Source organism: Zea mays, chromosome 1 (genome assembly GCF_902167145.1).
Source record: "Zea mays cultivar B73 chromosome 1, Zm-B73-REFERENCE-NAM-5.0, whole genome shotgun sequence".
Taxonomy (NCBI): Eukaryota; Viridiplantae; Streptophyta; class Magnoliopsida; order Poales; family Poaceae; genus Zea; species Zea mays.
Window position 1 is genome coordinate 285,106,022 of NC_050096.1, and position 14,037 is coordinate 285,120,058.

General features: G+C 44.9%; 1 protein-coding gene across 1 annotated transcript; it reads right to left on the reverse strand.

The window, feature by feature from the left end:
• Positions 1–3,565: 3,565 nt before the first annotated feature.
• Positions 3,566–4,647, reverse strand: LOC100284140 (blue copper protein). Its single transcript, NM_001157777.2, has 2 exons — positions 4,273–4,647; positions 3,566–4,165 (listed from the first exon to the last, which is right to left on the reverse strand). The coding sequence occupies exons 1-2, from the start codon at positions 4,445–4,447 to the stop codon at positions 3,831–3,833; spliced, it is 510 nt and encodes a 169-aa protein (NP_001151249.2). The 5' UTR covers positions 4,448–4,647; the 3' UTR covers positions 3,566–3,830.
• Positions 4,648–14,037: the final 9,390 nt, after the last annotated feature.

Consider the following 14,037-nt stretch of genomic DNA (forward strand, 5'->3'; position numbering starts at 1 on the left):
TGCGGTGGCGGCGATTCCCAGGCCAGTGGCCGCAACTCCATTACCTCGACGCGCGGTGGCGGAGGTTTCTCGATCCGCAGCGAGGCCCTTGTGCAGGCAAGCGGCGGCGTCCCCGAAGCCTCGAGGAGGCGGCACTTCCAAGGCCGGCGAGCAAGCGACGACCGTCGACGTGCGAGTAGCGACGGCGACGCATGAGGCGCGATGTTCGAGCGAGCGACGTCACGGAAGGGGCGAGATGCGCGCAGCGATGATCGCGCGTGACATCCTCTGATCCAGCGCATTTTTCTTTTCGTTTATTGTGTTTTATGCCTACCACATGTATTATTTACGCTAAAAACTGTATGTTTTTATGCTTTAACACAGAGTTCGTATATCAGTTTACTGCATGCAATGAAAACTCCCACGATTTGAAAGGAAATTCCTTGATTTATGCTGTTCTTAATTTGCGCGCATGCAATGGAAACTCCCACGATTTTGCCATAATTTTTGGATCTGTATAAAAATAGAAACCGCATGCATGCGGCTGCCATGTTTTTCGGATCTGTCATAAAAATAGGATCGTAATAACAACCTACTAAAGCTATCAACCTCTAATTGACTCGGTATTTACGCTTATAATTGAGGGATTTTATGCTCAAAACTTAAGGTTTTTACGCTCCACCCGGAGATGCGTCCACCAGTGAACAACATGCCAGATTTTTTACGCAGTGTAAGGAATTGCATAAATACCTACACCGTGTAGTATAATTTGTTTCAGTATACATCATAAACTAGTTCTAATGCGTTTAGTTGCATGGCTGTTGGAGGGATCCTATATTTATGAAGGAAATAAAACATTACATGTGATTTTTTGTTTCTATGCATGCAATTCATTTCCTTTCATTGCATATTCTTTCCATCATAAATTCGTGTGCATGCAGCCTGTAGCAGATTTTTACGCAGTATACCGAATTGCATAATTATCTACACAGTGTAGCATATTTAGTATCAGTATATAGCATAAAATGGTCATTACGAGTTTTAGTTGCATGTCTGTTTCAGCGATCCTAAATTTATGGAGGAAATAAAGCATTTAAAATAGAAACCGCCACACATATCTTTCCTAAATTTACGCGCATGCAAGGGAACGTGATTGACTCATGCATGCATTTTGCCATAATTTTAGGATCTGTATAACCGCATGCATGCGGCTGCCATGTTTTTCGGATCTGCCATAAAAATAGGATCGTAATAACAACCTACTAGAGCTATCAACCTCTCACATTGGCTCGGTATATACGCTTATAATTGAGGGATTTTATGCTCAAAACTTAAGGTTATTACGCTCCAACCCGGAGGTGCGTCCACCAGTGAACAACATGCCAGATTTTTTACGCAGTGTAACGAATTGCATAAATACCTACACCATGTAGTATAATTTGTATCAGTATATATCATAAACTAGATTTAATGTGTTTTAGCTGCATGGCTGTTGGAGGGATCTTATATTTATGAAGGAAATAAAACATTAAATACGATTTTTTGTTTCTATGCGTGTAATTCATTTCCTTTCATTGTATATTATTTTTATCATAAATTCGTGTGCATGCAGCTGGTAACAGATTTTTACGCAGTATATCGAATTGCATAATTATTAACACAGTGTAACATATTTAGTCTCAGTATATATCATAAAATGGTCCTTACGCGTCTAGCTGCATGGCTGTTGCAGCGATCCTAAATTTATGGAGGAAATAAAAGATTTTAAAAACAGAAACTGCCGCACATATCTTTCCTAAATTTATGCGCATGCATTGGATCGTGTTTGACTCATGCATGCATTATTTTTTTTGCGCTAACAGACGTGGGGCAGGTGGCGCACCCGACAGCCTGTTTGGGCGCACTGGTTGAACCAATTTGCAGGGGTGGTCGGCCTGGGCTTCCTTTAACTATTGGAAGCCCAGGGCTCCCGTTATACCTACCCTATATATATATATATATATATATATATATATATATATATATATATATATATATATATATATATATATAAATATATATATATATATATACATGTTTTCATTTACGTTTTGGTACGCACGTCTATATAGGACATTCATTCATTTTAGAACGGAAAATTTGTTTTTCTTGATACATTTACTATTTTATATCAATTCTAATTTACTTGTATTTGTACCAATGCACTTATTAAATATCACGTGTTGTTGTTTATCTTTTGTTACATGCTTCGATAGTTTAAAAATATTATTTATACAGTTTTGTTGACATGGATATGGAGGATCACAATAAATCTATTTTAATTTTAGGGTATGTTGTTTTAGTTGAATTGAGTAAATATCCGAATAAGAATTCGAATTCGACCATCTGTTTTGTATTCGTTTCCAAAGATATTCGAATTCGGACTAAAATATGGTAAACTGTGACATTCGAATTTGTGTCCGTGTGTATTCGATCCGTTTTCACCCCATGTCTTTGCAGTGCCGGAGGAGCACTACGATTATTATGTAATTTAGCACCTACTAAATAGTTTAGGTCATGTTTGAATCTAAAGTTTGAGCGAGGTTGGGCCCTCTTGCCCGTGAGTCCCTATCGAGTTCTACAGGTTCCCTTTAGGCTTTGTTCGGTTAATCCTGTTACGTATGGATTGGATAAAATTGGAAAACATTAAGAAGAAGTTTGACTTGTTTAGAATTTAAACTCACCCAATCCCACTCAATACACATGGATTGAGAGTTAACCGAACAAGCTCTTATATTGAAGGGAGTGGCCTTCGTTCGCTCACCGCGGTTTTCGTTCCTTAGACATGTCTATATAATGACAGTATCGTGCGTCCTCACACAGTTTAAGTAATAAACATGGTCGAGGTTGGCTTTCATCACAACAACAATAGTGTACTTTGAACCAGCTGAAATATATATAAAGGCTAGTTTAGAAACTCAAATCAACTCCGAGAATCCATACATTGAGGCTCCATTTGAAACGCGGGATTAGTAAAATGCAGGAATAGAAAAAACGTAGGAATGGAGTTGCATGGTAATCACAAAGCTACAAGGTTTAAAAATACAGGAAAACTATTAAATAGAGTATTTGGATACAATATAAGAACACATGTATCAGAGGGAAGAGATAGACATAAAGAAAAGTTTCTAAGAGGTTGGATCTATTGTTAGAAATCCTCCAAAACCTCACTACAATGACCAATTCTAAAGGAATTTTATATGATTTGTAAAAACTCAATCCTTTGTTCCAAGGAGCTACACATGAAAATTTGAAAATTTTCCTATATGAATTCCAATCCTCCGAAATTCCTCTATTTTTCCTTTGTTTCAAAGAGTTTCCAATAATCCCTAAAAGCTAGTTTGGCAACATTTTTTAGGAGATTTCTATTTTTCTAAAAAAATAGTTTATTTTTCCTTAAGAAAAAGAATCACTCAGAAGTTGACAGTCTAGCCCTAAAGAGACATCGTTTGGGACCGTTTTCGCTTCCGGCACTAGTGTTGAACGGATCAGAAAAGGAAAGCAAAAGATACAATAGGTTTTTTTAATCTCCAATCACTTTTACTCGTAGACGAAAAGGCTGGAGTTACTTTAATTCAGCAAGGCAGCTAGAGTTCTTCACACTTGAAAAATCAATCTCAGCTCAATCAATCGCTTCGGCAAATCCACACCGCTAATTAATTAATGAACCCAACGCAGCACTCCAGCACCAGCTACTGCTCCTCTCGAGAGCCCAAGCACACTACGGAAAAGATGGAGAGGATGAACGAACAAAAAAAAAAAGGAGTCCCAATTCGAACCAACAAAGGGGCCGGCGGGTAGATTCTTCCCAGCTAGACCATCCTGAGCAGCGCGGCGAGCACGGCGACGGCGGCGTAGATGACGGGCGCGTGGGACCTGGCGAAGGCGGCGATGGCGGCGGCGGAGCGGTCGCTGGCGGACGGCGGCGGCGACGGCGGCGGCAACTTCTCGGCCTTGATGGCGAGGCGCATCCCGCCGAAGCAGTAGCCGTAGCTGCAGATGAAGTAGTAGGTCTTGGTCTCGTTGAGCTGGAAGGCGAAGCTGCGCCCCTTGCTGTAGTTGTAGATGGCGTTGGTGGAGTCGCACTTGTTGTAGCCCACCTCGTCCACCTGCACCACGTCCGCCTGCCCCGCCGTGTAGTAGAACACTGCGCGCCGGCGGGGGAGGGGGGGGGGGGGGGAGCTCAGATCTGAGAGGAGGAGGCGCGGAGAAGAGGAAAGGGAGGTGGTGGCTGCGTGGGCGGCGCGAGCTTACCCAGCCAGTCGTCCTTGTAGAAGGGGCTGTGCTGCTTCAGCCAGTCGGTGTAGTTCACGTTGGGCTTCCAGTTGATGCTGATCTTGTTCGCCGCCGTCCTCGCCGGCAGAGCCGCGCACGCCGCCAGCACCAGCAGGGCCGCCGCCGCCGCCGCCACGCTCGTCCGCCCCATCATTCCTCTCCCCTCTTCTTTCTCCTCCAAGGAGAAGGAGAACAGATCAACAATGGCGGTGCAGTGGCCCGAACCAAGCAAAGCGACCGGAGCGCGGTGGTGGCGTTCGTTCTCGTTGCCTCTTGTTTGAACTCCCTGGTCGCTAGTGAGCTGTGCCTGTGCGGGGAGCGTGGGTGAACTCGTGATGCGGGTTGCTACTTGCGACTGCCAGTGATCTGGGGCCGGCAGTGGGGCGCCGGGTGCGGCCTAATTAAAGGCGCGGGGGCGGGGGCGCGGGGCACATGGGGCGCCCAGGCGGTGTACCGCGCCGGTTTCATCGCGGCCGTCCGCTCTTGGATCGTAGGCAGCTGCCCGGCGTGGCCGCGTGGGACATGTGGTGGCCTGATAGGCTGTGGAGGCGGGGCCCAATCACTCGAGAAGTGGGTTCCGTCAGGGTTTCGCGGTGTGCGCTGTGCGGTGCACTGGTGTAGGCTGTAGGCGTAGGGTGATCTGGAGGTTTCAACCGAATCATATGGGACACGCACTGTCAAGGCAGCTCCTAAAATGACTTTGGCCGTTTGGCACACTGCTACGCAGCTCGGCGTCCTTCAAAACAATTTCGTTTCTAATTTTCCCTCAAACGTTTTACCAAAAATATGAATCTAACTTCTACAAAGCAAACGTTATTGTGAATGTATTAGAGCAAGTATAATAAATTGGTGTATACAAGATCAGGGGCGGGCCTATATAGTAGCAAGGGTATTCAGTCGAATACCCATTATTTTTGGTAAAAAAATAGATATACGTATATCTGTTAGATATATATACTAAAATATTAAAAATAAAATAAAATATGTAGTTATATTCTCAAATTCGCATTTCAAGTCTCGTTTTTTCCCTAACGCACAACACATTAAAGCATCAGGCTCATTGAACGAGCCAATCAACAACCTAGTCTCTCATGGCTTGGTGGTTGCCCTTCGGTTCGTCGCTTCCTTTAAGGCTTCAAGGGCTCAACCTTTGGTGGCGGCGCGCCGGCGCGGGTTTGCAGGAGTAGAGGAGCCACGAAGCTGGACTGCCGTGTTGGGGCGGGAGCGTGAAGCGAGTGAGCAACCGATAGCCTGACCTCGACGCCTGTTGTGCCGCTCGCCGAGGCTCAAGGGAAGGAGCTACTCGTCCGTGCATGCGAATCAATTATATGTATCTAAAGGCTACTTTAATAGGCTGTAGGTCATCAATTATATATGACTAAGGCTACTAGCATAGATTTTAGGCTATCAAAACATTTTTTTGCTCTAGTAAAATTTTGAATACCTGAGAGCACCTAGAGGGGGGTGAATAGGTGATCCTGTGAAACTTAAACTTATAGCCACAAAAAAACTTGTTAAGTGTTAGCACAATAATTGCCAAGTGGCTAGAGAGGAGGTCTTGCACAAAGAATTCAACACAGAGAAGACACAGTGATTTATCCCGTGGTTCGGCCAAGTACAAAACTTGCCTACTCCACGTTGTGGCATCCCAACGGACGAGAGTTGCACTCAACTCCTCTCAAGTGATCCAATGATCAACTTGAATACCACAGTGTTTTGCTTTGCTTATCTTTATCCCACTTGCGAGGAATCTCCACAAATTGGAGTCTCTCGCCCTTACACTTAAAGTTCACAAAGAAGCACGGAGTAAGGGAGGGAAGCAACACACACAAATCCACAGCAAAATGAGCACACACACGGCCAAGAAACGAGCTCACAAGACTATCTCAAAGTTCTCACTAGAACGGAGCTCGAATCACTGAGAATGACAAATGAATGCGCAAAGACTGAGTGTGGATGATCAAGAATGCTCTAAGGTTGCTTGGTGTCCTCCTCCATGCGCCTAGGGGTCCCTTTTATAGCCCCAAGGCAGCTAGGAGCCGTTGAGAACAAATCTGGAAGGCCATCCTTGCCTTCTGTCGTCGGGTGCACCGGACAGTCCGGTGTACACCGGACAGTGTCCGGTGCCCGATTTCCTTCCTTAATTGGCGAAGCCGACCGTTGGCAGACTTGGAGCCGTTGGCGCACCGGACATGTCCGGTGCACACCGGACAGTCCGGTGCCCCCTTCTAGCTGTTGGCTCGGCCACGTGTCCCGCGCAGATCGCGCGGCCGACCGTTGGCCCGGCCGACCGTTGGCTCACCGGACAGTCCGGTGAATTTTAGCCGTACGCCGTCGGCAAATTCCCGAGAGCGGCCACTTCGCTTGAGGCAGCTTGGCGCACCGGACACTGTCCGGTGCACCACCGGACAGTCCGGTGCCCCAGACCGAAACAGCCTCTTGGCTGTACACAGCCAACTCTTCTCTTTTCTTCTTCTTTCTGTTTCTGATACTTAGACAAGTATATTAGTACACAAAACCAATGTACTAATACTTAGAAACATACCTTTGCTCTTGATTTTCACTTTGTTCATCCATGGGCATAGATTCACATTTAAGCACTTGTGTTGGCACTCAATCACCAAAATACTTAGAAATGGCCCAAAGGCACATTTCCCTTTCAATCTCCCCCTTTTTGGTGATTTATGCCAACACAACATAAAGCAACTAGAACAAGTGCAATATCACTTCAAAAATAAAAACTCAAGTTTATTTTGATTCAATTTGGCATATATGGATCATCCTTTTCCACCACTTGGTTTGTTTTTGCAAATCAAACTCAAATCTCTATCTCTAAGTCAAACACACATGTTGAAGCATAAAGAGAGTCATTCCAAAAGAGATTGATCAAAGATTTCAAAAACTCCCCCTATTTCCTATAATCAACACTTCTCCCCACAAGAAGCCAACTTTTGACAAAAGAGACAATGCAAGAGTTTTGACAAACCAAAAGCTCTATTCTACTATTTTCAAAGTTTCTCAAGTGGTAGCTGATCCATCTATTGCTTTGGCCTTTATTTTCTCCCCCTTTGGCATCAAGCACCAAAACGGGATCAATCTTGGCCCTTTAACCCCATTGCCTCACCAAAATCGTCAATAAGAATACAAAGGCAATAAGAGTACATGAGATGAACTTGGAATAAGTTACCCTCTCATCGGAGTGCAGTGGAAGTCTTTCATGGTCCAAGTCCACCTTTTCCTTTCAATCCTCCTTTGAGGCTAAAACAACCAAACTCAAGCATATGGTTAGTCTTCAAAGGGTCAAGTTGTAACATATCTCCCCCTAAACATGTGCATCACTTTGCAACGGACTTGTGAGGTCCATGGAGTGTTTGTACAACTTGAGCATCATAATAAACAACACAATGCAAAAAAAAGGAACATGATCAAAGGCATAAACACATGTATGCTATAAATCAATCCAGGTTCCGCGAATCTAAGACATTTAGCTCACTACGCAACCTGCAAAAGGTCTTCTCATCTAGAGGCTTGGTAAAGATATCGGCTAGCTGGTTCTCGGTGCTAACATGAAACACTTCGATATCTCCCTTTTGCTGGTGGTCTCTCAAAAAGTGATGCCGGATGTCTATGTGCTTTGTGCGGCTGTGCTCAACAGGATTCTCCGCCATGCGGATAGCACTCTCATTATCACATAGGAGTGGGACTTTGCTCAGATTGTAGCCAAAGTCCCGGAGGGTTTGCCTCATCCAAAGTAGTTGCGCGCAACACTGTCCTGCGGCAACATACTCGGCCTCAGCGGTGGATAGGGCAACGGAAGTTTGTTTCTTAGAGTTCCACGACACCAGGGACCTTCCTAAGAATTGGCACGTCCCCGATGTACTCTTCCTATCGACCTTACATCCAACATAGTCGGAATCTGAGTATCCAACTAAGTCAAAGGTAGACCCCTTTGGATACCAGAGCCCGAAGCAAGGCGTAGCAACCAAATATCTAAGAATTCGCTTCACCGCCACTAAGTGACACTCCTTAGGATCGGATTGAAATCTAGCACACATGCATACGCTAAGCATAATATCCGGTCTACTAGCACATAAGTAAAGCAAAGAACCTATCATTGACCGGTATGCTTTTTGATCAACGGACTTACCTCCTTTGTTGAGGTCGGTGTGTCCGTCGGTCCCCATCGGAGTCTTTGCGGGCTTGGCGTCCTTCATCCCAAACCGCTTCAGCAAGTCTTGCGTGTACTTTGTTTGGGAGATGAAGGTGCCGTCCTTGAGTTGCTTCACTTGAAACCCAAGGAAGTAGTTCAACTCGCCCATCATCGACATCTCGAATTTCTGTGTCATCACCCTGCTAAACTCTTCACAAGACTTTTGGTTAGTAGAACCAAATATTATGTCATCGACATAAATTTGGCACACAAACAAATCACCATCACATGTCTTTGTAAAAAGAGTTGGATCGGCTTTCCCAACCTTGAAAGCATTAACAATTAGAAAGTCTCTAAGGCATTCATACCATGCTCTTGGGGCTTGCTTAAGTCCATAGAGCGCCTTAGAGAGCTTACACACGTGGTCGGGGTACCGTTCATCCTCGAAGCCAGGGGGTTGCTCCACGTACACCTCCTCCTTGATCGGCCCATTGAGGAAAGCGCTCTTCACATCCATTTGGTACAACCTGAAAGAATGGTGAGCGGCATATGCTAGCAAGATACGAATGGACTCTAGCCTAGCCACAGGAGCAAAGGTCTCCTCAAAGTCCAAACCTGCGACTTGGGCATAACCTTTTGCCACAAGTCGAGCCTTGTTCCTTGTCACTACTCCGTGCGCGTCTTGTTTGTTGCGAAACACCCACTTGGTTCCCACAACATTTTGCTTAGGACGAGGCACCAGTGTCCAAACTTCATTGCGCTTGAAGTTGTTGAGTTCCTCCTGCATGGCCAACACCCAGTCCGGATCTAGCAAGGCCTCTTCTACCCTGAAGGGCTCAATAGAAGAGACAAAGGAGTAATGCTCACAAAAATTAACTAATCGAGATCGAGTAGTTACTCCCTTGCTAATATCACCCAGAATTTGGTCGACGGGATGATCCCTTTGAATCATCGCTCGAACTTGGGTTGGAGGTGCCAGTCGCACTTCTTCCTCCATCACTTGATCATCTTGTGCTCCCCCTTGATCAAGCGCCTCCACTTGAGGTACCTGTTCGTCATCTTCGGTTGGGGGATGCACCATAGTTGAGGAAGAAGGTTGATCTCGTTCATCTTGTTCCTGTGGCCGCACTTCTCCAATCGCCATGGTTCGTATAGCGGCCGTCGGAACATCTTCTTCATCTACATCATCACAATCAACAACTTGCTCTCTTGGAGAGCCATTAGTCTCATCAAATACAATGTCGCTAGAGACTTCAACCAAACCCGATGATTTGTTGAAGACTCTATACGCCTTTGTATTTGAGTCATAACCTAACAAAAACCCTTCTACAACTTTGGGAGCAAATTTAGAATTTCTACCCTTCTTCACTAGAATGTAGCACTTGCTCCCAAATACACGAAAGTAAGATACATTGGGTTTGTTACCGGTTAGCAGCTCATACGACGTCTTCTTGAGGAGGCGATGAAGGTAGACCCTGTTGATGGCGTGGCAAGCCATGTTCACGGCTTCCGACCAGAAACACTCGGGGGTCTTGAATTCTCCAAGCATCGTCCTTGCCATATCGATTAGCGTCCTGTTCTTCCTTTCTACCACACCATTTTGCTGTGGTGTGTAGGGAGCGGAGAACTCGTGCTTGATCCCTTCCTCCTCAAGGAACTCCTCCACTTGAAGGTTCTTGAACTCGGACCCGTTGTCGCTCCTTATCTTCTTCACCTTGAGCTCAAACTCATTTTGAGCTCTCCTGAGGAAGCGCTTGAGGGTCCTTTGGGTTTCAGACTTACCCTGCAAAAAGAACACCCAAGTGAAGCGGGAAAAATCATCAACGATAACTAGACCATACTTACTTCCTCCTATACTCAGATAGGCGACGGGTCCGAAGAGGTCCATATGTAGCAGCTCCAGGGGTCTTGATGTTGTCATCACATTTTTGGTGTGATGAGAGCCTCCCACCTGTTTCCCTGCTTGACAAGCTGCACAAGGTCTATCTTTTTCGAATTGCACGTTAGTCAAACCTATCACGTGTCCTCCCTTTAGAAGCTTGTGAAGGTTCTTCATCCCCACATGTGCTAAGCGGCGATGCCACAGCCAGCCCATGCTAGTCTTAGCTATTAAGCATGCATCTAGACCAGCCTCCTCTTTTGCAAAATCAACTAAGTAAAGTTTGCCGTCTAATACACCCTTAAAAGCCAGTGAACCATCACTTCTTCTAAAGACAGACACATCTACATTTGTAAATAGACAGTTATATACCATATTGCATAATTGACTAATAGATAGCAAATTATATCCAAGAGACTCTACTAAAAACACATTAGATATAGAGTGCTCATTTGAGATTGCAATTTTACCTAACCCTTTTACCTTGCCTTGATTCCCATCACCGAATATTATTGAATCTTGGGAATCCTTATTCTTGACGTAGGAGGTGAACATCTTCTTCTCCCCCGTCATATGGTTTGTGCATCCGCTGTCGATAATCCAGCTTGAACCCCCGGATGCATAAACCTGCAAGGCAAATTTAGGCTTGGGTCTTAGGTACCCAACTCATGTTGGGTCCTACAAGGTTAGTGCAAATATCCTTAGGGGCCCAAATGCAAGTTTTGTCTCCCTTGCATTTTGCCCCTAACTTCCTAGCAACTATTTTCCTATCCTTTCTACAAATAGCAAAGGAAGCATTTAAAGCATGATAAATTGTAGAGGGTTCATTTACTTTCCTAGGAACATTAACAACATTTCTCCTAGGCAAATTATGAACAACATTTCTCCTACCAACATTTCTATCATGCACATAAGAAGAACTAGAAGCAAACATGGCATGAGAATCAAAGACATTATATGCATTACAACTCCTATAAGCATTTCTAGATTGTCTCCTATCATGGTACATAAAAGCATGGTTCTTTTTAGCACTACTAGCCATAGGGGCCTTCCCTTTCTCCTTGGCGGGGATGGGAGCCTTATGGCTTGTCAAGTTCTTGGCTTCCCTCTTGTTGCCAAGTCCATCCTTAATTGAGGGGTGTCTACCAATCGTGTAGACATCCCTTGCAAATTTTAACTTATCAAATTCACTTTTGCTAGTCTTAAGTTGGGTATTAAGACTAACCAATTCATCATTAAGTTTGGAAATTGAGACTAAGTGTTCACTACACGCATCAATGTCAAAATCTTTACACCTAGTGCAAATCACAACATGTTCTACACAAGATGTTGATTTACTAGATTTTTCTAGCTTAGCATTTAAATCATCATTTATGCTTTTTAAACTAGAAATTGAATCATGACATGTAGACAACTCACAAGAAAGCATTTCATTTCTCTTAATCTCTAAAGCAAGTGATTTTTGTGCTTCTACAAACTTATCATGTTCTTCATATAAAAGGTCCTCTTGCTTTTCTAATAGCCTATTCTTATCATTCAAGGCATCAATGAGTTCATTTATCTTATCTATCTTAGATCTATCTAAGCCCTTGAATAAGCAAGAATAGTCTATGTCATCATCATCACTGGACTCATCATCACTAGAAGAAGCATAAGTGGAGTCTCGAGTACTCACCTTCTTCTCCCTTGCCATAAGGCATGTGTGACGCTCGTTTGGGAAGAGGGATGACTTGTTGAAGGCGGTGGCGGCTAGTCCTTCATTGTCGGAGTCGGAAGAGGAGCAATCCGAGTCCCACTCCTTGCCTAGATGTGCCTCGCCCTTTGCCTTCTTATAGTTCTTCTTCTTCTCCCTCTTGTTCCCTTGTTCCTGATCACTATCATTGTCGGGACAGTTAGCAATAAAATGACCAAGCTTACCACATTTGAAGCATGAGCGCTTCCCCTTTGTCTTAGTCTTGCTTGGCTGCCCCTTGCGACCTTTTAGCGCCGTCTTGAATCTCTTGATGATGAGAGCCATCTCTTCATCATTAAGTCCGGCCGCCTCAATTTGTGCCACCTTGCTAGGTAGCATCTCCTTGCTTCTTGTTGCCTTGAGAGCAAGAGGTTGAGGCTCATTGATTGGACCGTTTAGAGCGTCGTCGACATATCTCGCCTCCTTGATCATCATCCGCCCGCTTACGAATTTTCCGAGTACCTCCTCGGGCGACATCGTCGTGTACCTGGGATTCTCACGAATATTGTTTACGAGATGAGGATCAAGAATGGTAAAGGACCTTAGTAGTAGTCGGACGACGTCATGGTCCGTCCATCGCGTGCTTCCATAGCTCCTTATTTTGTTGATAAGGGTCTTGAGCCGGTTGTATGTTTGGGTTGGCTCCTCGCCCCTTATCATCGCAAATCTTCCAAGCTCGCCCTCCACCAACTCCATTTTAGTGAGCATGGTGATGTCGTTCCCTTCGTGAGAGATCTTGAGGGTGTCCCATATCTGCTTGGCATTGTCCAAGCCGCTCACCTTATTGTACTCTTCCCTGCACAAAGATGCTATTAGAACAGTAGTGGCTTGTGCATTTCTATGGATTTGTTCATTTATAAGCATAGGGCTATCCGAGCTATCAAATTTCATTCCATTCTCTACAATCTCCCATATGCTTGGATGGAGAGAGAATAAGTGACTACGCATTTTGTGACTCCAAAATCCGTAGTCCTCCCCATCGAAGTGTGGAGGTTTGCCAAGAGGAATGGAAAGCAAATGCGAATTCGAACTATGTGGAATACGAGAATAATCAAATGAAAAGTTCGAATTGACCATCTTCCTGTAGTCGTTGTCGTCGTCCTTTTGGGAGGAGGAAGATTCGTCGCTGTCGTAGTAGACAATTTCCTTGATGCGCCTTGTCTTCTTCTTCCTCCCGTCTTTTCTTTTGTGGCCCGAGCCTGAGTCGGTGGGCTTGTCATTATTGAGCTCGTTGACGAAGGTCTCCTTCTCCTTGTCGTTGATCACCATCCCCTTGCCCTTAGGATCCATCTCTTCGGGCGGTTAGTCCCTTTCTTGAAGAGAACGGCTCCGATACCAATTGAGAGCACCTAAAGGGGGGGTGAATAGGTGATCCTGTGAAACTTAAACTTATAGCCACAAAAAAACTTGTTAAGTGTTAGCACAATAATTGCCAAGTGGCTAGAGAGGAGGTCTTGCACAAAGAATTCAACACAGAGAAGACACCGTGATTTATCCCGTGGTTCGGCCAAGTACAAAACTTGCCTACTCCACGTTGTGGCGTCCCAACGGACGAGAGTTGCACTCAACTCCTCTCAAGTGATCCAATGATCAACTTGAATACCACAGTGTTTTGCTTTGCTTATCTTTATCCCACTTGCGAGGAATCTCCACAAATTGGAGTCTCTCGCCCTTACACTTAAAGTTCACAAAGAAGCACGGAGTAAGGGAGGGAAGCAACACACACAAATCCACAGCAAAATGAGCACACACACGGCCAAGAAATGAGCTCACAAGACTATCTCAAAGTTCTCACTAGAACGGAGCTCGAATCACTGAGAATGACAAATGAATGCGCAAAGACTGAGTGTGGATGATCAAGAATGCTCTAAGGTTGCTTGGTGTCCTCCTCCATGCGCCTAGGGGTCCCTTTTATAGCCCCAAGGCAGCTAGGAACCGTTGAGAACAAATCTGGAAGGCCATCCTTGCCTTCTGTCGTCGGGT

What these genes read in the sequence shown, in the direction of transcription:
- LOC100284140 (NM_001157777.2), bottom strand. Translation starts at nt 4,447, where the DNA reads ATGATGGGGCGGACGAGCGTGGCGGCGGCGGCGGCGGCCCTGCTGGTG. An exon ending in CTACAAGGACGACTGGCTGG is followed by an intron (nt 4,166 to 4,272) that starts GTAAGCTCGCGC and finishes GCCGGCGCGCAG; the next exon opens with TGTTCTACTACACGGCGGGG.